This window comes from Panthera tigris, chromosome A1 (assembly GCF_018350195.1).
Source record: "Panthera tigris isolate Pti1 chromosome A1, P.tigris_Pti1_mat1.1, whole genome shotgun sequence".
Taxonomy (NCBI): Eukaryota; Metazoa; Chordata; class Mammalia; order Carnivora; family Felidae; genus Panthera; species Panthera tigris.
Genome location: NC_056660.1, coordinates 78,055,206 through 78,079,305, shown reverse-complemented (window position 1 = coordinate 78,079,305; position 24,100 = coordinate 78,055,206). Strand labels below are relative to the sequence as shown.

General features: G+C 41.6%; 1 protein-coding gene across 4 annotated transcripts in view; it reads right to left on the bottom strand.

The window, feature by feature from the left end:
- Positions 1-24,100, bottom strand: part of MYO16 (myosin XVI) — a 610,989-nt gene that overhangs the window by 327,909 nt on the left and 258,980 nt on the right. For all 4 annotated transcript variants that reach the window (XR_006215346.1, XM_042980064.1, XM_042980054.1 and 1 more), the window contains exons 8-9: positions 14,835-14,910; positions 11,230-11,383 (exon numbers count right to left, since the gene is read on the bottom strand). Coding sequence is in view for 3 of the 4 variants with exons in the window: in XM_042980064.1 (XP_042835998.1) it covers positions 11,230-11,383; positions 14,835-14,910 (230 nt within the window). In the remaining variant the exon portion in view is untranslated. The remainder of the gene's footprint in view (positions 1-11,229; positions 11,384-14,834; positions 14,911-24,100) is intronic.

Here is a 24,100-nt window from a genome sequence, read left to right as displayed (position 1 = left end):
ACTCAGAGCCTGCTTAGGATTCTCTCTCTACTCTCTCTCTGCTCTTCCTTTGATTGCATGCTCGCTCTCTCTGTCTCTCTCAAAATAAATAAATAAACATTAAATAAATGTAAAGCATGTACCTTGGCTGCCGGCATATGGTAATTTTTTGAATGCTCATGGAACAACTCTTCTTTAAGTTTCCATTCCACTTGTAAAATGAAGGATATTTCATCCATAATCATTTGATTACCTACAGCATTCATCTAAGTTCACTTCTATATATTTAAATTTTCACTGATTATCCATTTGTACACTGTGAAAATGTATGAAAATGCTCTTTTTCTAGAAAAAGGAGTAATAATGTTTAAGTACTCACTGCGGTTTGTTTCAATACACGTTAAATTTTTATCAATCCAAAATATTTATGATATGAGATTGATTTTTAGAAAAATAAGATGTAATTATATAGACAGAACAAGAATTCAATAAAGAAAAAGAAACACTTAAAGGATAAGAAGGAATGGACCAAATTAATAGGAGTTTCATTAAAAAGGAGTTTCATTAAAAAGGAGTTTCATTAAAAAATCCTTTGTGGGGGGTGCCTGGGTGGCTCAGTCAATTAAGTGTCTGACAAGATCTCACTGTGGTGAGATCGAGCTCCATGTGGGGCTCCACGCTGGGCATGGGGCCTGCTTGGGGTTCTCTCTCTCTCTCTCTCTCTCTCTCTCTCTCAAAGGTGGACTACTGATGCAGATGGACTTCACAGTCTCCTCTCTCAGCTCACCTTCAGAACAGCTTCTCTCCAGCTCTAGACTGCCTCCCTCCCTTTTCTTAGAGCTCTTACCTTAGAGAACATTCCACTGTAAATTCGCCCTTTGTCCCTCTGAGCTGTAAATATTCTACAACTGGCAACATCCTCCCCCAGGACCTGGGAGCTATTCTCTAGAAATGTAACCATGAGGCTCGTTGAGGGAAGGAGCCCCAATCTCCTGGTCTCTGTGGGAGGGTAGGAGCCTCACTTCCTTAAGCACTAACCAGTGAACTGTGGATGGCCTCCTCACAAGGACCAGCCTTCCTGCTTTTCCAGGCTTTTCCACACACTCATCCCAGCGCTTAAAAGCTCTCTGACCTTTTGTATCAAGAGTCAAGTTCAGTCTCCTTCCCTCTAGTGCAAGAGTCTTGAATAAGTTCTTCCTTTCATCTTTAACTTCTCTGGTATCAATTTTTCTTTTGACATTAATGAGTGAATTTTTTTCATGCTTCTATATGCTTTCCTGGACTTTCCAATTTTTCCTCCGTGAGAAAATTTTAATTTTATAAAAAAGGTGTCAGGAATAGAAGTCTATCAGTGAAAACCAGAAAAAATAGGAAGGAAAATAGTAAAAGAAGGCTTAAGTAAGGCAGATTCCACAAACGTAAAGAAAATGAAACAGCTACTATCCAAGAGAAGTTTAGATTAAAAGGGCGAGAGATCACTTTAACCTGACCGTGGAAAAAACCACATGACACTATTCCGGCAGACAATCAATTTCTGAACTCTATTGGATTTAGTCAAGACTTACTTATTTCTAGAAACATAAAAGGCATTTCATGCAGAGCAAATGTGCCTGTAGCAACTGGGATTTTGTTTCTGAAAATGGAAACAGGAAGGTAATAAAACAAAACTAACAAAAGCAACAATCATTGCCCATTCTGACACCAGCAATTTTAGAAAACTATAGAAAACAAACAAAATTGCCAAATGGAGATATAGTAGGCCAACAAAAAAAATCTCATCAAAATAAATGTAAAGAAATGGCATATATGGGGTGCCTGGGTGGCTCAGTCGGTTAAGCATCCTACTCCAGCTCAGGTCATGCGTTCGTGAGTTCGAGCCCCACATCGGGCTCTGTGCTGACAGCTCGGAGCCTGGAGCCTACTTCGGATTCTGTGCCTCCCTCTCTCTCTCTGCCCCTACCCCCACTCTCAAAAATAAATAAACATTAAAAACAAAAAGGAAATGGCATATGTGACTCGGTTATTGTGGTGGTGATGTACTGAATAGATCTCAATTTTAATCCTAACAACACAGCTACATGAATGACTTACCACAGGGAATTTGGGTTTTTCTGCATTTACAAAATAATTATCTAAAGGTTAATTTTGAAGGAAACAGTTCCTGGACAGCTTTGAATTAACTGCTATCTTTGCCCAACACCATCCCCCTCCAAATAACTTTAGTTTGTGTCATTAAAAAACTACAATGAAAGAAAAACCACTTTGATAAAATATTCCTTGTGCTTAGGAAACAAAAATGTCAATGTGTCTCATGGTTAAACGGGAAATGACGCTGTTGTTAAGATATTTGATATTCACCTTGTAGTTCTCAACCGATACCTGCAAAGAAATTTTCAGACTCTAAAATAAAGTGAGTCGAATGCGTCCACTCTGGGAATACATGAAGGGAATTTCTGGATAGGCCATGTTATACTGTTATGCTGTGTAGCATGTGTTTATGTTTCTGAGTAGGTATTTAATGAATGATATTTATACGAAACAACATGACTATCATTCACTTGAATCAAGGGAACACTTAATAATCTGCATTTCTCCATCATTTTTAGCAAGTACATTTGATAGAATGTGGTAAAACTTAAGCCACCAGCATGGGTGTGCCGAGTGAGTGAGAGTATACACACGGCGTATAATATAAAAAGAGAAGAGAATGAGGTGTGTGTGTGTGTGGTAGCTTATGGAATAAATGCTCTGAAAGGTAGTGAGCCCCATCTCTGGGGCAGTTTCAGGTGTAGGGGAAAGAACTGACTAGAAAGGGAAATGCTGACCCCGTCCCTCTACCTTCATGAGTTAGGCAATGTGTCTTCTAGACCTCAGTAAAACCAGAGACTCACGACAGTGTGGTTTGCAACCAACTGTAGAAGACTGACTAGTTATCCAACCATGTTTGAGGGATAGTGTAAATGGTTTAAACTTGGAAATCAGATTAAATAATTCTCCGTGTCTCATCGTGTCCCTGGATTGTGTGACATTTCTCTCCATCCCCCACTAGACCATGGAAGCCATTCCTACCTGTAAGTTCACGTGGAACTGACCGACAGCTTTGTGAAGACTGTGTGATGCAAAGCTTCCAAAGACTCCGAAGAATCCAGGGCTGGGAGTGTGGTCTGACTTTATCTCAGGTGAACTTATTTTACTGCAAAATGGTCACGGAAATTGCGCTGATTTTGAAAATGTTCAGGTCATTCAGGGTCAGTAGTAAATGTACAACAACAACCGCCCCACAGGAGAAACCAGAGATGTGGTGTTCCGCCATCGGGGCAAGGCCATTAATGGCTGTAGCACAGGTGTGTCTAAGGGTCGAAGAGTAAAAATGCACTTTTCAGTATTGCTTATCCTGAATTACTCGGAGACATTTCTGCAAAGAAAGCCCCATGTGTGGTGATGAGACATGGGTCGAAGGCTATGTCCTTCATTTGTAACATAATTTTTCTAATACACTGCATGACAAGACCGCAACCATGAGCCCAGGGAGATACTCAAGGCAATCTTCTTGAGCCTGTTCCCAGTCAGGCTCAATGATTATTGAAACTGCTTTGATATGCAAATCGTATTTACTGTCCACTGAGCAAGAAAGGCTGTAGAAGAAATCTTGTGTGGCCACAGTTGGCCTGCTTTTGAATGAATGCATGATGGGCCTCTCTCAGAAAATGTGGCCTCTTCAAGGCTTTCTGTAACATCTACTCTAAGACCGTCGTGGGTCTCAGGTTTTATTGAGGTCAAAGACACATTGCACAACCCATACTCTGCCCTTTGAAAAATCACCACAGGGTATTTCTTCTCATCAACGGCCACTTGGCTGATGCACCCTGGAGCCCGCGCACCCCCAGCCCCTTGTGCTTTTTTCGTCCTTGGCCCTGCTCAGGTCTGCCTCTTTCCAGACTTCTCCCTGTCACATCTTTTCTCCATCCCAAGTGCTACATGACTCAGAAACCCTGCAGACCCAGCCCCGAAGTAACCTAATCAGAGGACACACCCGCCCAAAGCTGGTCTTCTCTGAGATTGGATGTTTCTTTCCAGCTTCTTAGAAAACAAGTCTTTCTCTAAATGGTTCATATTCAGTTCGACAGCACCAAACGGCAAGCTGAATTCTATTGTCTCCGCATCTAGCTACAAGGCCTTTCTTCTTTAGATGATTATGCTGACAATTCACAGACGGATGGAAAAACATCTGGTTTTCCTTTCATCGTTTCTCAAGCATGTATGTCGAATCACAGTGAGCCAGAGACGCTGCGCTCTAAGTGTTTCAGAAAGATTGTCACTGAGTTATCAAGAGCACGTTCAAGAGACATCTGTCTCTTGACATCACTGGGTGGCCTCCTGCAGTGCAGTTCTGACACTGACTGTCCACAGCACAGACCCCACAAATGAAGGGCACTGTTTCCAGCAAGGCTGCTGCCCTTACGTCAGACACGGCCACGAGTTTGGGGGTCTCCATGCCCACCCACACTTCTGACCAAGTGCCTACCAATGTACAACTCCCTGGGGTTTGATGACTCACTAGAACAACTCACAGCGCTCAGGGATGCACCATATTTACTACTAAGGCTTTATTGCGGAGGGCACAGGTCAGGACCCGCAGTGCGCACAGACACTCTCCCTGGGTGCAGTCCGGAGGGCCCTCCCCGTGGAATCAGGGCATATCACCCGCCAAGCCTACAGAGGTGCTCCCCAATCAGCAAGCTCCACCGGGTCCTCCCTGAGGTTTTGTTACGTAAGCTTGATGGACTCCATCACCGGACTCAGAGTCCAGGCCTCCTCCCGTCCGGGAGCCCAGGCTGACTCAGTGCTCAGTCACTTACTCCCATCGCTGGATATTCCGGTGTGACCAGCCCCCGCCCTGAGGCGCCCTGGCGGCATAAATTCAAGTGTGACCCCCGGGATCTTAGACATCGGAGACAGTCAGTCCCATGACTTGGGAATTTCAAGCTCCTAGCATCTCTCCTCCCAAGAAGCAGGGAGAAAGGCCTGGACAAAGTCTTAACTAAACAACACCCACATTTTACACTTGAGGAGAAAGGTGGCAAAGACTTTGACCAAACTGCCTGAGTCACAGAGCCAGCAGGTGCCGAGCCAGCACCGGAACCAGGATGTATGGCTCTGGGGTCTCTGTCCATAATGGCCACACAGCGCAGGGCCTCACAGGCCGCCTCCGGGAGTCAGTGTAGACGCTCAGACCAAGCAAGACCAAGGGTGTGATAGATAACAAGGTAGACAGAGGTAATGGCCCCATGTTGTTCCATTTCACCGGTAGCTTTATCTTGAAAGCAGATCAGGTATCGCAAGGGGCCTTCACGCTTATGGTTTCTGCGGAAGAGAAAGGTCTCCCCAGTCGCAGAGTATCTTTGAAGCAGTCACACGAAACGCTTCTGCTAAACTGGCAGTGGCCCACAGCCAAAGCGGACTGACCACAACAGCCAAATTCACATCAGCAATTTCCTCTTTCAAGCCAAATCAGAGGTTTTAGCATTGCCAATAAAAATGACCTCCTCCCTGAACCAGTAGAAGACTGAGTACCTGTGTATGACACGGGTCACCTCCCTTAAGTTCTGAGCGTCAGACTGGGATTTATAATGTGGGGATACAGGAGGAAGAATTTGTGTTGTGTGTGTCAGTACATTCAAACTAAAGACATTTAGCAATCAAGATAAAAAAACGTCATGGGAATACAAGACAGCACAGGGAAGGCAGCCAATGATATTGCAATGGTGTTGTAGGGTGATGCACGGGAGCTACTCTTGCGGTGAGGACAGCACACAGTGATGCCGAATCACTACGCTGTCCGCCCGAGACTAATGCACCATTGTGTGTCATCAGTACTCAAATTTAAAAATTAACAACAAAAGGGGCGCCTGTGCGGCTCAGCCAATTAAGTGTCTGACTCTTGGATTTGGCTCAGGACATCATCCTACGGCCGTGAGATCGAGCCCCATGCTGGGCTCTGTGCTGACTGCAAAGCCTGCTTGGGATTCTCTCTCTTTCTCTCTGCCCCTCTTGTTCTCTCTCTCTCTCTCTCTCTCAAAATACATAAGCTTCTAAAAAAAAATAAAACCAAGTAAATAAAACCTAACAACAACAAATGAGGGACAGTACTTGTGCTCTTCTGAGGATCAAATGCAGTGACCCACACAAACCACTCTGCACAAGTCCTGATGTCCAGCGGCTGCACAGGAACTGTCAGCTGTTGTCACTGTTGTTACTGCTTGGTGAAAACCCACAACTGGTTGGCGAACCACTCCGCCCACTAGGTACTATGCAGAATTGTTGCGAATTCCAACTCAAGGACCCTGTGAAATAGCATATTAGAAGCAAACGTTGGCACGTATCAAACTTTTCAGTGATTAAAGACCCTAGGAGAGGGGCGTCTGGGCGGCTCAGTCGGTTGAGCATCTGACTTCAGCTCAGGTCATGATCTCGCGATTCGTGAGTCTGAGCCCAGCATCAGGCTCTGTACTGACTGCTTGGAGCCTGGAGCTGCTTCAGATCTGTGTCTCCCTCTCTCTCTGCCCCTCCCCTGCTCACGCTCTGTCTGCCTCTCTCTTTCTCAAAAATAAATAAGCACTAAAATTGTTTTTAAATACCCCGGGAGAGCACTTCCATGTTCAAACACCAAAGGGTGCATTCTGGCCACGGCTGTTCCATTAGTGGCAATAACTGGACATGAGACCCTGGGATCCATCTCAGGACAGGAAAGACAACACAGGGAGGAGGCACCCAGTCAGAAGTCAAGAAAGAACAGAGGGGGAATAGCAGTCGAGTATGATAACAGTGGTTGCGAATTTCAGGCAGAGAGGAAGCCTGCAAGTTAAACAGATAAGGAACATCGTAGCTGGGAAGGCTTCTGAGTTCAATCTAACACGCTCATTTTGAGACATGCACTTGAAAGTCAGGCAACAAATATACACTTCATCATGTTCACTTCAATAGGAGATATCTTAGAAACGTCGAATGTGGAACAGTTCAACAGTATAGGAATTTCCTATTGATTAAATGTTTCACCACCATTAGGGGTCCAGCTAACAGTGAACCACAGCAGAAGTGTCATTCTTATCCTATCCATGGGTGAGCACACAAATCCTCATGAGACGGTCAACAAGATCTGACATTTGGAAAGGGAATTTGACTTATGTGCTGAGGTAGCAGATTAAACCGCTCAATCGCTTTCTTAAAATTTTAAGCAAAACATATCCTAGGAAAATGTAAAAGGAGCCAGTCAACTGTAGAACGCAAAGGAACAGGAAGCGGGATTTAAAACCAAAAGATGGGCCATGATAATTCAGAGGAGGTAATGCAATATAAGTTCTCAGAATGAGGGCTGCTGATAAAAGGTGGGTGAAGAGACTTTCTGAAGAAAAACAACAGATTACACGGAGGAGAGAAGAAGGCTGTTGTAGTTTTTTTTCTAATTGTACGCTTCTCATACCAATGAATACGCACTACCTTTTCTGGGGCAAAATAAGGAAATGAAAGGAGCAGTGAGCTTCATTCATTCGAATGCTTGTTCTTGCCTGGAGCAGAGGAAAACTGACCACGAGGCCCCCCTTTGCTCTTTCCCCTTCTTCCTGGACTTTCATTTTGTTCTAATTCCTTCTTCACCTCCCTAAAGCTGAGGGACTTTGGAAATACCTGAAGATCAGGCTTCACATTTAAAATTCAGGTTATCAAACCACTCGAGGATGAGCTTGGTTTAAATGAGGGAAACTTGGATTGTCACAGAACAATGGCGTTTGTTTATTTTAATGGAGGGAACAGCTAGAAAGCGTTTGCAGAAAACTCAGCAATGCTGAGGCAGGAGAGAGAGACACAAGATCAAACCCTCCCGGACACCAGGGCTAAACCACGGACGCTCCAACAACTGGTATGTGAACAAATGCTGCTTTGTAAATGACACATAAGAGATCTGCAAAAGAATTACACTTATATTTTCTGTGACTCACACCAATGCTCTGATCCTTTTCCTATATATTCTCTATCACAAGACCAGTGTGTTAAAAATATCCTACACATTTCAGTAAGTTTCTTGTCCCAATCACCATTGTGCTATGAAATACACTCAAAGCAACAAATGCTTTTTTTCCCTCAACAATGCACACATTTACCACTTTAGAAAAAGTTTTGACCTTTACAATGTTTGTGAATTTATTTATGGAAGAAATTTGAGTGTCCATATTTGTCCTGCTCATACAAAAGCACAGCTCAGAAGAGCAGTTATAGAAAGCAAAGTTTCAGGGTGCCTGGGTGGCTCAGTCGGTTAAGTGTCTGACTTCGGCTGAGGTCATGACCTCATGGTCTGTGAGTTCCAGCCCCACATCAGGCTCTGTGCTGACAGCTCGGAGCCTGGAGCCTTCTTCGGATTCTGTGTCTCCCTCTCTCTCTGCCTCTCCCTGCTCGTGCTCTGTCTTTCTCTCTCAAAAATAAGTAACCATTTAAAAATTAAGAAAAAAAAGAAAGTAAAATTTCTGCACTAAAATATAACTGTACCTAGTTGGTATACTATCTCATCTATTTGCTGCTGGTTCGTATTTATTAATGACACTACAAAGACAATGAAAAACAGATAACATGTATCACAATCATAAATTATAAAAGACAATTTAAAAATGTACTTAAATTATTACCCTTAAACTAGTCAAGTCTATTTGCGATTTTTTTCAGATTAAAAAAAAAGTAAAACTATGATTGATTTGTTCTTTGATTTAATTTTCAATTCTCTCTCTGAACAAAAAGAACAGTGGATTGCAGTGAAAACATAGGTCGAAATTCAATATAAACTTATTGCAAAGTTTCCAAGCTCCAAGTCAGTAAGAAACAATGTAATCAAAACTATTATATTGAATTGAGTAGAATAAATAGGCCGCTTAATAATCTGTTCAAAACATGTTGCTGAATCAACAATATAAAAAAGTATATAGAAGTATCTTTGGGGGCAAATTGGCTGTTATCAGTTTCTTTTATTGTTTTAAAGGGAGAAGACATAAACAAAGCTATAGATGCATGGATAAGTTGATATTTATCCCAAATAACTTATTATGAAAGAATTTGGTTTTAACGCAAACTTGGGATCTGCTTACAGTTTAACAACTCTTTAACTGGAAAGCCCATACATGATTCTAATAGTAAAACAGAATCTGTTGGGTATGGATTTTACTCTCACCATATGAAAAGAAAAATTCTTCCATAGCAAATGTTTGTATTACTCCTCTCATTCCAGGGCTATCAGTGGTATAATCACGTAAACATGATGTCAAACCATTCCACCTGTTCATTTGGGGTCACTTGATATTTATCCCATTAACTGTTCCTAACTGGACTCTAACTTCTAGTTCTATGGCTTTTTTGTCCTTTTTTCTCCCACATCCATGTCATGGTATTTTTCTTCCACCTGTGAAAACTGGGTGCGGAAGATCTAGGGTAGGAGTGCTGGGCTGTAAATCCTGATGTGTCCTATCCCAGCTCTGTGATCTTGGGAAAATAAGAGACGCTTAATTGCGCTTTGAAGATGGAAGAAGAGAATCCATGAAATTCTTAGCAGAGCGTCTGATATAAAAACAAGCTCTTTTCTAACACAGTTAAAAAGTCCAATCCAATGATGAATACGTGCCAGCATTAAGTGGAGAATTAAGTGAACGTATGCATTCGCACACAACTGTAGCCTCTTGAATTATCAAGAGTAACTTGAAATTAAAAGTATTATTGAATGGCTGTGATGGCATCTGTGCTGAAATGCGTGTTTCCCTCTGAGCTTTCTTATTCAGCACAGCCCCCCCTTGTGAGGAGGCAATTGGAAGCATCTCCTCTATTCCCCGGGAAAGGAGATCAAGTCATGCTAAGTCTGGGCATCCATCATCTCTGATGGATGAATCTGGGAAGAGCATCTCCTTAGCTCCCTTCTCTTTATTCGTAGAGCGAGCCTGCTTGTCCCATCCTGTTATAAGCTTTGTCTGGAAGCTCCTCATTTGGGAGATCTGATCTAGTTCACAGGTGCCTTGGACGTGGTCAGTAAAGCTGCCCAATAATGGGATCCATTTAGGGGTGCACAGGTGGCTCAGTCGGTTGAGCGCCTGACTCTTGATTTCGGCTCAGGTCATGATCCCCGGGTTGTGAAATTGAGCCCCACGCCATGCTCCACGCTGAGTATGGAGCCTGCTTAAGATTTCAGTTATCCCCTCCAAAGCATCCCCTATCAGTGATCAGGTGTAATTTGGTCTCCATCATTACAGCTGGATTACTTTTCAGTCTGTCTGAACCCAAACTGTGTTATTTATTCAGGGCACCCTCAAATGTTCCAGTAGGAGACAGATTCGCTATTGCCAGAAAAGAAACAATTTCACAGAAAGAACTTTCCCAAGGTCCCGCTGCTTGTATATACCAGATTTTGTTTTTCAAAGCGAAATATTTTTTCCTTACGTAGTTTCTTCTTTTGTTGAGATATGATTCACATAGCACAAAATCCACACTTTTAAAGTGTACAATTCAGCACTTTTTTTTAGCCTATTCATAAATTTGTGTAACCATCACATCTGCTTCTAGAACATTTTCCACTATCCCCAAAAGGAAACTCCATATCCATTAAGAGTCATTCCCCTTTACCCCGTCCCCACTCCTGTAATCCACTAATACACTTTCTGCTTCTATGGATTAGCCAATTCTGGATGTCTTATCTAAATGAGATTATACAATACACAGTTTTTTGTGCCTGGCTTCACTCACTTCACATAACATTTTTGAGGTCCATCCTTGCTATAGTATGTATCAGTATTTAGGAGATATTTTAGACAACAAGAAATCATTAAGCTTTGTACTTTAGAGAGAAAAAGTGAACATCTCTATTTCCTACTTTAGGAATTCAGTCATTTTAACAGTCACAGGAAATCTTACAAATCAGTTCAGCTAAAAATGTGGAGTGTGTTTAAAATCTTACCTTTGGTCCCATGGTGACAAATTGAAACACTAACTAAAATAATAATGTTTAAGAGAATCAGCCAGTTTTCCAAAAATTATGCTAAACTCACGACTGTCAACAGTATTTTGTGGTAAGTATGTTGACAGATAGCTTCAATTTTCTAATTCTTTTCATTAAAAGTCCTCTTGACATGGACTGTAAAATGGTGGTTAACAGGGATGGCAAACAAAATAATCAATCTTCAGCGAGCAAGGGCTAGGACATCAGCATTCTACACTAAAGGCACTTACAGCTTGCTGGAAAGTGCTGGAAGGTCGTGGAGAATCTCCTCATATGGCTCCTCAGAGGCCAAGGCAGGAACAGATAAACGTTCTTTAACCCTTTCTTCCCAGGCGATTTCAGCTTTCAGCAGCATTTCCTCAATAAACTCAGAGGCAGCAATATCTACAAAAAACAATACAAGACACAGAAGAAGTAGGAGGCAAGATCACAGAAAACGATTCACTTGGAATAATTCTGATGTGCTTAAAATGCTAAAATTTATCAACACATAGAGCAAAATGAAAAACATTAAAAGTTTATGGTAGGAATAAAATTGCAGTATTGCCATTTTATTTATTTATTTATTTACTTATTTATTTATTTATTTTTAAAACTTTAAAGTTTGTTTATTTATTTTGAGAGAGACAGAGACAGCATGAGCAGGGGAGGGGCAGAGAGAGAGAGAGAGAGAGAGAGAGAGAGAGAGAAAAGCCCAAGCAGGCTCTGCACTGTCAGAGCAGAGCCCAACATGGGGCTTGAACTCACAAAACTGTGAGATCATGACCTGAGCTGAAACTAAGAGTTGGACACTTAACCGACTGAGCCACCCAGGCGCCCCATGCCATTTTAAAAGGCTATCTTGTTTTATATCAGTGACGTATTTAATTACAAATGAAATGAAAAATATAAAAACAATAGTCACCAAGTGGTGATGCATAAGATGTAAAATCACGGAGAAGCTAAGCTTGAAGGAACTTAATGTCATTTTATTCTCTGCAACTCTTCCTTCAGCTCGATGAATGAAAAAGATGAAAATAGTTATACCTTCCCGAAACTGGGTTAGTATAAAACTTGTCGTAGGCGTTCTACAAACATCCTACTAAATGGGTAGATGGACAATAGTCGTGTTATGAGAACAGTAAGTCTAGCCTTTCTCTGTGATCTGTGTTTTTCAATCTGAAATATAATTATATTATAAGTTACAGGTTGACAGTAACATTTGAATATCTTTAGGTGGGCATATCGATGTGCCTTAATCAAATTCGCACTTACTAACAATCAAAACCAGAAGTCAGTCAATCCTGAAGAAAAGTTTGCATTCATAACAATTAGGAATCTAATGGGTGCAACTCTTCTTTTTCAATCCTCGTGACTGAACTTCCTGGGATCATGACCTGAGCTGAAATCAAGAGTTGGATGCTCAACTGACTGAGCCACCCAGGCTCCCCAAGAAAGAAGTATTTTCATTCAATCAACAAAGATTACTGAGAGTCTTTTATCGGCTCATCACTGTGTCACTCATGACCAATAAAGTATGGAAAATGGATTCTATGGATGGTAGACTCAGCATGACCCACATGGGCAAAACTGTGTAAGACAGCCATCATATCCTGAGGTAGCCAGGGTTGAGGCCAGACCAGGCATTTAGTCATGCCCTGGGCTCTAGGGCTGTGGGTTGCCTTGGGTGTCTATTTGGGCACATTTGGGTCTAGCTGACACTAGACCTAAAAGGTAGAAGTGTGACAGATGGGAGTCTAGATACTCAAGGGTCAATCATATATTCTCTTCTCTGGGAAAGAAGCCAGGGATATAAACTTGAAAAATGTGATCTGTTGGAACTACAGTAAACAGAGGATGTGACATATTTCACAATACATATTTTAAAAAATAGGAAAAAAAAACTATAAATTTCTATTTACTCTTTACCATTTTGATTTTTTTTATGTTTAGTTTTGACAGAGAGAGAGAGAGAGAGCACAAGGGAGGAGGGGCAGAGATAGAGGGAGACATAGAATCCAAAGCAGGCTCCAGGCTCCACACTGTCAGCACAGAGCTCGACGTGGGGCTTGAACTCATGAACTGCATCCTCATGACCTGAGTCGAAGTCAGATGCTTAACCGACTGAGCCACCCAGGTGCTCCCTTTTTAAAAAACAAAACAAAACAAAACAAACCACATGCTTTTGTAGTTAATGGTAAGATTACTACACTATCATTAATATTAGCTTGATTCTAAAGTTAGAAACTATAAAGCAATCTTAGAGTTCTGTTCGTTAAATCTTCAGTTTATTTGAGCAGATAAGATGGACTAGGGGCGCCTGGGTGGCTCAGTTGGTTAAGCATCTGACTCTGGATTTTGGCTCAGGTCATGATCTCACAGTTCCTGGGATCGAGCCCCACCTTGGTCTCCACACTAATGATGGGGAGCCTGCTTGGGATTCTCTCTCTCCCTCTCTCTCTGTCACTCTCCAGCTTATGCTCTCTATCTCTCAAAAAATAAAAAAATAAACATTAAAAAAAGATGGATACACTTAAACAACATTTAACTCCAAAAAAATAAGAAATAGAGAAAAACTCTCATTTTGTCATAAGCTGGCGGTTAGTCATGTAATCATACACCTGTAAGTATATCCACTGACAAATCTCAGGCATAAAGTGCTTTTAGATTGTTAAAGTATAGCAATAAGAAGAAACTGAATTAAGTTATTTAGATCAATTACTACCTTCAAAATTTTATATCATTTTATTACCTATGCTATACTTTTCCTAGATTTTTATTTTTATTTTTTATTTTATTTTATTTTTTTAATTTTTTTAAATGTTTATTTTTGAGACAGAGAGAGACAGAGCATGAACGGGGGAGGGTCAGAGAGAGAGGGAGACACGGAATCTGAAACGGGCTCCAGGCTCTGAGCGGTCAGCACAGAGCCCCGATGCGGGGCTCGAACTCACAGACCCCGAGATCGTGACCTGAGCCGAAGTCTAACCGACTGAGCCACCCAGGCGCCCCCCCTAGATTTTTATTTTTAATAAACAAATAACTGATTAGTATATTTGTCAAATTTTAAAAGCTAGAAAATGAATAAGCATCTATTTTTTAAATTAGTGTATGTACATATGCAATAACAGTAGTAAAAAGAATTCTAGAAATATTCACAAAGATACTTATTAAAAATAGTAACATTAAGGTTTTCAAAGTTTTAAATTAGCTTGAGAAAGTCCGTCTTGATTTCTACAGTATACCTATCTGTGCAGAAGAAAATATTATTATTGTTTTAAATTACTCTAGCAAGGGGACACCTGGGTGGCACAGTTGGTTAAGCGTCCGGGACTTTTGATCTTGGCTCAGGTCATGATATCACAGTTCGTGAGTTTGAGCCCCACGTCAGACTCTGCACTGACCACAGGGAGCCTGCTTAGGATTTTCTGTCTCCCTCTTTCACTGCCTCTCCCCTGCTGTCTCTCTCTCTCCCTCTCTCAAAATAAATAAATAAGCATTTTTCAAATATTACTCTAGTGAACAAGTGCATATTTGAAACAATAAGAAACTAGTTAAATAACAGCAAAATATTTTAAAGTAATTGACATTGAAGGAATCACTGCCTAGGAAATTAAAGCTCAAAAGCAGATTGCACCCAAGTCCAAGGGCACCCTATACACGGAGCCCCTCTGGAATGTCTTCTTGTAAAGGTGTGGGAGGGGCGGGGCACAGGAGTTTGTGAACAGTGCTTGGACCCGAGCGTGTGCACAGAACTTGCCAGGAGAAGCTGACTCTGGTGATGGTGGATGAACAACTCTGGTAGGAAAGGAAGGAGACGGTAACTGCGGGTGGTCCCAGGATGCTGATCACCTACCTGAGGCCTTCTCTTCATTGCAGTTCAGAAGGTTTGGATTCGCCTGATGCATCAGAAGAAGTTTCACCAGGTTTGTCTGAAACATTAAAGATCATGGAAATAAGAAACAGTGTAGTGGATACTGAGGATTCGTGAGTAGGTGCTATGCAGTCCTGGCCTCCAGGGCACTTAGAGTCTGGTGGTGTGAGAAGGTATAAATATATCCTACACTAAACGTTTCTTACCCCCTCCACTGCCAGTTTTTTTCCGTTTCTAATATAAAAAAAAGTGACAGACACTCCAACAAAAAATTACCTATCAAATGAGGTATAAATCGCTGAGGCTTTGAAAAGGCTCACTTAACGCCTTTCAGGTTTATTTTAGGGCATCTTTTGGGAGGAATCGCATATTCTTGCACGTTTTAAGTCTTTGTTTTAATTTAGCAACTCTAAATTAAAGTCTCACCAGTATGGCCTAATCACGGCAGCCCCACAGGTAATATGAACTAAAGTCACGTGGGAAGATAGGGAAACGTACTCCCAGGCTTTAAGAAGGAAACAACTTGATGAGAGACTAATCTATGTTTTAAATCTTATTATAAAATAGAAATTCAAAGAATACATATAATGTACATGTATCGCTGACAGAGGGGAAATGAAATAATTTCCAGTGGGTCCAACTTTTTAAAATGGGTCATTCATGGTATCTTTCTGTGTTTCTTCCCCAAATTATCCCTATTTCCTGGAGTTGACCACTGTCGTGAATTTTGGGCTATTGCTATGTTTTCCTTATAGGTTTAACCCCTACGAACAGAAGTATGTCCAAACTACATACTGCCCGGTTGTATCTGTTTGTGACATTTATAGAAGTGAAATCCTAGTGTCTATATTCACAGATGCCCTGCTCTCGTGACTTAACACTGCGTTTTGGAGAATCACCAGAGGCAATGGATGTGAACAAGATTTTTCCATTTTCTTGGCTGCATGTAACTGCACTGTACAAATGTATCACGATTGGTCTGCCCTCCTCAGTGGACATTCAAGTCATTTGCGGTCACTTACTTTCACAAATAATGTTGCTACAGACACTCTCATTTATTTCTTTTGGGACACAGGTGCAAGGATCTCTTCTGGATACAGCACTTTAGGGGACAGAAATTGCAAGGAAAAGGTCTGGACATCATCAAAGTGGTCAGAGAGCTCCAATTTTTTTTTTTTTTGCCGAGAGCTCAAATTTACACTCCCATTCCCAACAAGAGTTCCTGTTGCCCCATATTCTATGTAATAATTTTGTAATTGTACATCTACATATTGCTAGATTCACATGCTCTCCAACACTTGTTTTTGTCATTTTTTTTTGAGCTTAGCTATCATACTGGGAATGAAGTCATATTTTGGTCTAGTTTTACAGATTTCCATGACAGCGAAGGACAATGAACACCTTTTCATGCGTTTAGTAGCCAATCTTAGATTTTCTTTTGTGGAGTGTCTATTCAAGACTTTTTCACCCACTTATTACTGGAGTGTTTGTCTTTTTATTAGTGATCTGTGTTCTTTGTATGTTCTAGATACACTTGTCAGATATGCATATCCCAAATATTTCCTCCCATTCTATGGCTCGCCTATTCATATTCTTGAAAATGTTTTTTTTTAAGAACTGAAGGTTATTTTCACTTTGTTTTGCTTTTGTTAAAGTGCAACATCTCTACTTTTTCTCTCTAGAGGTTAGCACTCTTTATGTTCAATAGCTCTTTGCCTAATCGAAGGTCATGACAATATCATGCTATATTTTCTTCTAAAGGCTCTATCATTTTAATGTTTATACTTATGGACCACCTCAAGTGAGTTTTCACAAATGGCACATAAAAGCTCAAATTTATTTTGGTCCAGCACAAATGTGTTGTTTTTCAGCCATATTTCTTAAAAAAACAAAACAAAAAACAAAACAAACAAAAAAACCTTTTTTTCCTCTCATACTGAATTACTTTGCTACCTTTGTAGAAAATTAATGGAATACATATGTCCCTGCCCACTTTTGGACTCTGGTCTATGTTTCATTGATCTATTTGTCTGCCCTTATCTCATTCCCCAACTACCTTGATTAGTGTAGCTTTATAGCCAGTACTGAAATCACATAAGTGAAAGACTTACAGTAAGTCTTGAAAAAAATCTGTCATTTTCTTACTTCTTAAGATAAGTTTGTCCGTGTGGGTACTTTGTGTCGCCATATAAATTTTAGAATGAACTTTTCAATTTCTAAAAGAAAGGGTTTAGGATTTTGATGGGAATGGCTTTAAACAGATACTGTATTCATTTTCTATGGCTGTTAAAAATATCACAAAGGTAGTGCTTTAAACAAAAAGAAATTATCTTACAATTCAGCAGCCTGACACACGTCTCACAAGGTTGAAATAAGGGTAGTGGCAACAGGATGTTCCCTCGTGGCTCTCGGGGAAGATCTGTTTCTTGACTTCTACAGCCTCTACAGGCAACTCATTCCTTGGCTTGTGGCCCCTTCCCTCACCTTTGAACCTGCATCTCTCTGACCATGTTTGCAGAGCCACACGTCTTGCAGACCCTCAGCCAGGAAGAAATACTTCTCTGCTTTTAAGGACCCATCTGGGTAATCCCCGAAAATCTTTCCATCTCAAAATCCTTAATCAACCACAACTGCAAAGTTCTTCCGCCTTGCCAGGTAACAAATGTATTGACAGGAACTGGGTTATTAGGGTGTGGACATCTTTGGGGGATAATATTCAGCCTTCCACAGCTAGCGCAAAAATATTCACTGTCGCTACACATGAATGTGGCTTTGCCTCTCCATTTATTTAGCTCTTTTCTCATTTCTCACTGCAGTGTTTCATCGTCGTCAGTGTAGAAATCTTTTGTTAAAATATTTTATTAAATATATTATTACATATTTTGTGTTTTCAATGCTGCTGTGAACAACTTGACGTATGCACTTAATGGTTCTAGTTTTTCCATTTTTTCCTGATTCCTTTGGCATTCTTACCTTCCTTTCTCCTTTCCCATCTGTGTCTTTTGTTTCCATTTCTTGCTTTATACTGATTCAAATGAGACTGGCTTTTCCAGTCTTGGGTTTTGCTTTTGTAACATGTGCTGTGATGTTCTCCCCACATGGGGAGCTTCACATCCAGGCACACTGAGGCATCTCCCCACCCACCAATGATAGCTCCTCTTAGCACTCTCATTAAAAAATTAATTAGATTTTAAATAGTCTGCTCATTGTTCGCTTTCCCAAAGCCAATTCAAAAATCAGTGTTTGGTTTTCCAGGACACAAATTACATCAATAACATTTAAATTACGTTACAGTAGAGAGATTACATTTAGAAGTTTATTTTTACTTCCAAGTACACAGTTTACTAAAGAAAGAATCTCTTGAAATCTGAAAGATAAAATACATACAGCAGATGCCCAGGACATTAAAATATGTACAGAAGAGAGTTTGGTTATATTAAAGATCAGAGAGATTTGCTTGCGTTTAAACCAAATGGAAGGGGAAAAGGAGAAGAAAGACGAAGAGCAGGAGAGAGGGAAGGACAAAGGAAGAAAAGGAAGGAGAAAAGACAGAAGAAAAAGGGAAAAAATCCAAAATTTAGCTAAGATTGCCTTTGGTTTCCACAAATCTGAAAAAACAGTTAATAAACCTAAAAGCTTTCATATCTCTGCAAAAACGTCAGACCATCACAGAGTCTAACAATTAACTTCACATTTCTAAATTCAATTCACGGCTTCCAGAACTCCAGAGAGAAACTTGTGCAATCTCTCAGCAAACCACTCCTCATCCTCAGCTTCAACTAGAACTACAGAAAGCATTTAAGAAATCAAAGCAAAACGCTTCCTACATAAAAATCTGCAACAATAAAAGTAACTCCATTTTATTTCGGGCCCATAAAAATAAGCATTCGTGTGTGGAAGGAGGAAGCTTTTCTCATTCGGGAAATTCCTTTATTTTTTTAGAGATGGTATTTCCCATGCACTTCCAATTAGAAATCACGGACGCACATCACAGAACTAAATTAAACAGGCCAGTGCTAATTTCAATTACTCTCCTCCAAAACATTTGTTGTATCCTCACAAAAGATCTTTAGGTAAATTGCTTCATGTGTGAATAGGTCGAGCGTGCAACCCAATAAGAATTCATCTACACTAGTACAAGACCGTTATAATCACCAAAGGCACCGGAGGATAAGGTGACTGTGCGTGTATTGGGGTGGGGTGGGGGGTGAGTGTGTAAAAGGAGACCATAATGGCTAATAGAAAATACACATTTAAGCTGAGATTTAAATCCATCCAAGATTCACTGGATATGGACTTCATTCGTTGGAGAGTTGTCCTTCGGATTGGATGAATTTAGGAAAATTAATTGCTTGATGGTCATTTAAATTCCCTCTTTGAAGAGTCAAACAGTAGCAATCAGTGGCTATAGCTGGTTTCTGTCTGAGATGCTAAAAGGGATCGTTTCACAACCTAAGGAGAAGACACTGAAACCTTAAAGGTCCGGAACGCACAGTGTGTGCCTCCTACCTCACTGGTGTCTGCTCTACACTGTAATGAGCCACTGCCTCCCACTCAGAACCCCCTGGAGGATTTCAGATCCAACAAACAAAACCAGTTAATAAATGGTTGCCCCCTGCCCCCCGCCATGTGTGGTCCCGCTACGATTTCACATGAAGCGAAGCACAGATCCTGTGTCCGTCCTTCAGAACACAAGCTCTCCAACTGCTCCAGTTATCTGCGCATCCTTCCCGAGTGGGTCCCTTCTCCCCCCATGTGGCAGCCTCCTTGCCCCATGACCTTCCTGGTCCTGCTCCTTGATTAATGCCTATGCTACCCCACAGGTGTTGCCCATGCCATCTGCCCCTGGCTGGACTCCCTTTGCCCATGCGCTGTTTTCCTGGGGTGCCCATCACAGACGTGTGCGCCCGGTCCCTGCTGCCCCCAGGGCGTCCCTCCCGCAGCCCGCTGCCCAGGTGCATGCACAGAGGGCTGGAAGGACAAGCACCTGCCACCCGAGGACCATTGCGGGCCCCCTCATTTGTGGGCGGAACTGCGCGTTCCGGGTCAGGCCCTGTGCTGATGAGAAACATCGCTGTCTGCCCACCCCGTTGGCACGCATTAGGCATCGGAGGGCAGTGGGGACAGATGCAACCCGCCATGGTAAGTGACATGGTTCAGAGATACAGGTGCCACAGCCAATGCAGCCACTGAAGCATCATCTCCTCATGGTCTACCATGTCAGTAAGATAGAACCACTTAACAATCTCAGGAAAAGCAAAGAACATGAGAGGATGTACATGGTGGCATGTTCCAGAAACTGGAAGTGGTTGGGTATGGTCACCTGTTCCAACCTGGTGGGGGAGGCTGGGGAATGAAGCCGGAGAACAAAGCGGACTCCCAGGCATAGGGGCTTGCAAAGTGCACTGTGGAGTGGTGTTTCCTGTCCAGGCACAGCAAAGGATGCTATGTGCTGACACTGGATGATACCTGCGTTGACAAGGCTTACATGTGCAGAAGGGGTGGGACAGTGCTGGTGGGCTGGTGGGCCAGACCCCGTGTAAGGATACTGCTCCTGGACAGGGTGGGGGCAGCGGTTACATCTCACATAGCCTCACACCATTCCCAGGTGGGAACTCATGGACTCGGGTTTATTAGGCACCAGAGACGGGGGCGGGGGGAGGAAGGATGATGCCCAGTTTTGTGGTCAATAAATGATGACCCATAGAGAGAGCAACTCATTGGGGCTGGAGAAAGGAGCTGATGATTCCCTTCCCATATGAGTGGAGGTGGAGGGCAGGTTGGTAGAGATTACCCAGTGGGCACTGGTCCTTGGGGGGTGTGCACAGTGAGAGGGAAACAAGGCAGTTTGGGGAGCCATAGACAGGTAGAGCACTGGGAGCTTCAGGTGAGGAGATTCCCTAAAGACGTATAAACATGTCTTTATATAGCCTGCACGGAGCACTGAGCCTGTCAATACTGAGTGCTCAGAGGGGTGGGAGGAAAACCAGGGAGTGACTTTATGTTTTCCCACAGCAAAGAAGAAATATCTGAAAAACAAACACAACAAAAACAAAACTCTCTGAGAATATCTTAATTCTTATGAACCTGGGAAAAAATGTTTCTGGCAATACAAATGACTCCTTTGAACATCAATATACACAGGCTGTGTGATACAAAGTACTTTGGAAGGGAAGGATATTTAAGATGTAGCATTTGTGCGGTTACTTTCTGATGATTTGCTGTAGCATCACCAATCCTACTGTGGGCACTAAAAATACATCAAGGCTAGAATCAAATTTTACTTTATGTACGACTCGTAAAAGAACTATAAAACCAAAAGACATCAGTCACATAAACGATTCAGTTCCCAGTTTTAGACAAGAACAAGCCATCTCTTTTTTTCTCACTGGAAAGTTCATATAAAGGGGAGTTTTAAAATATATATGCCATCCCAGGGGTGCCTGGGTGGCTCAGTCGGTTAAGCATCCGACTTCGGCTCAGGTCGTGATCTCACACTGTGAGTTCGAGCCCCACATCGGGCTCTGTGCTGACAGCTCGGAGCCTGGAGCCTGCTTCAGATTCTGTGTCTCCCTCTCTCTGACCCTCCCCCGTTCACACTCTTTCTCTGTCTCAAAAGGAAATAAACATTAAAAAAAATTTTTTTAAATATATTCCATCCCAGTATAAATTTCAATAAGAAAAACTGTTACAAATTATGAGTTACCTTCTCCATAAAGGTATTTATATTTGTAAGGTATTTATAAGAAAGTGAAAGTGCTATGAATGTCTCTAAAAATGCCATCAGTCTTTAAAAATGTTAGCATTTCTAAAGCTTTTTTCTTTTCCTGAATGGAGATATATTTACAGTAAATTCCTTTAGAGTTCTAAATCTCCCATACACATAACTTGATATTCAAATAAAACCTATTTCTAAAATATTATCTCCAAAATGAATATTAAGTGGTATTTTTACAGATGAACACATTTTAAATATAATCCTCTATATTGTATGGTATTTTCCTGACAAAATAAAAGAAACACAATTTATCCAAAATCTATTAATATAAATCTCTTAGTTGTTTTTTTTTTTCCTCTGGTCTGAATCAAGGCACACATTTTGGTTTTGATGTCATGCATTCTAACAGAAAAGCCCCCCTCTGCCTCTGAGTGTTAGTGCTTTGCTTCAAGTTCTTGGTTGATCTCTCTTTCAATTCCTTGGGTTAGTCTGCTGGACACAGAGATAGCATGGAGGGCAAGCAAAAGTCTTCACTGCCTGGAGCTTACATTTGGGTGGAGACCCCACCTGGATAGGTATAAGGGAGCAAAATGGAAAAGCCACCTAGGATCTTTAGATCTATCCTTGGTGCTGAAATGTGTAAGGGTTTAGAAAATAGTGAATTAATGACTAGTCATTTTCTAGAGAAGCTGAGGATAAATGTCACATTACTTTTTAAACCTGCCTCATTTGAAGACTATAACTGGGCAATTCTGGAAACCTTTGTGTCGGATGTTTGTCTGTACAAATTTAGCAACTGAATCAATTGACTAGGACACACCCCAAGTGCTGTCTCATGCATTTGCCTCTGCCATTCCCAAGAATCTCCTGAGCTACAGAAAAATCCCCGTTTTAACTGAGGTTGATGGTTCCCATTGATTGAAGACCTTGGGGCCAGACTCTATGGAAGAAAAATTAGTGAGGCTTTTTATGTTCACACAGCCAGTGAGTGGTTGAGCTGGGTTCAGAGCCAGGGAGGAGGCCAGGGGAGTCCTCAGATCAAAACTGGCTTAATCGCTTGGATGGGAAGAATGAAATATAGGTGCTTGTGCGGGGAAGTGTCCAGGAAATACAGGCAAGAACAAAAAACATATACATCTTTTTTTTAAAAGTTGGGGTCAAATATTTTTCAGCTGGTTTTGAAAGAATAAATTGAGCAATTGGAAACTGTTTCTCCATTCATTTATCACTAGTAAATGATGAGTGTTGGGAAAATCACTGGGGCACCAGAGAAGTAGGAATAAAAACATCAAGCTGAATTACTCTGCATCTTGCAAAGGAAATGTAGCTTTGAATCATATTTCCCACATTAAGTTCATAACTGTTTCTCTAGGCTGAAAACAAAGACTCAGAAAACCCAAAGTTTGACAAATTGTTCAAATATGGCAGATAATGGGGTGAGAGTACTAATACCCATGAACTCTCCCTGCCTTATTCGCCAGCCATCCCGTTATCTTACAGCTTGCGTGTGACAGGAATCACTGGCAAGCTTTATGAAGGCAGCGGTAATTGTGCCAGGCTCGTGTTTCTTAAATCACCAAGGCACACAAGGTATCATGCTATGTATCTTATACCGAACATATGTATATAGGTTAATCATTATTTTGTATATATGTTGATATATACCAAATGGTATATCTGTTAGCCATTATTTCTTTCTGTTAAAGGTAACTGTGTAAATTAACATTTAAAAGAATCTACTTTCAATTACTAAAACCAAATGCCAATCTGTTTACCATATAGCCAACCTGTTATATCAGCTTAATATATTCACTAGTCTTGTATCAAGGTTATAGAAAACATGTCTTTCTCCATGATACAAATTTTATCTGACTCTTATCCTGGCTTTTTTTTAAATTTTTTTTAACGCTTATTTATTTTTGAGACAGAGAGAGACAGAGCATGAACAGGGGAGGGGCAGAGAGAGAGGGAGACACAGAATCTGAAACGGGCTCCAGGCTCTGAGCTGTCAGCACAGAGCCTGACGCTGGGCTTGAACTCACGGACCATGAAATCATGACCTGAGCCAAAGTCGGATGCTTAACTGACTGAGCCACCCAGGCGCCCCTCTTATCCTGTTTTTTTACCACCTTATCATCAAATAGAGCTTAATTGTAGGCCCTTTAAAAATGTAGTTTCTTGGGGTGCCTGGATGGCTCAGTTGGTTAAGCGACCGACTCTTGATTTCAGCTCAGGTCATGATCTCACAGTTCGTGAGTTCAAGCCCCACATTGGGCTCTGTGCTGAGAGCACAGAGCTTGCTTGGGATTCTCTCTCTCTCTCCTTCTCTGCCCCTCTGCTCATGCTCTCTCTCTCTCTCTCTCTCAAAATAAAGAAATAAACTTTTAAAAAAAATGTAGTTTCTTGGGGGGTGCCTAGGTGGCTCAGTCGGTTGGGCGTCCGACTTCGGCTCAGGTCATGATCTCACAGTCCGTGAGTTCGAGTCCCACATCAGTCTCTGGGCTGACAGCTCGGAGCCTGAAGCCTGCTT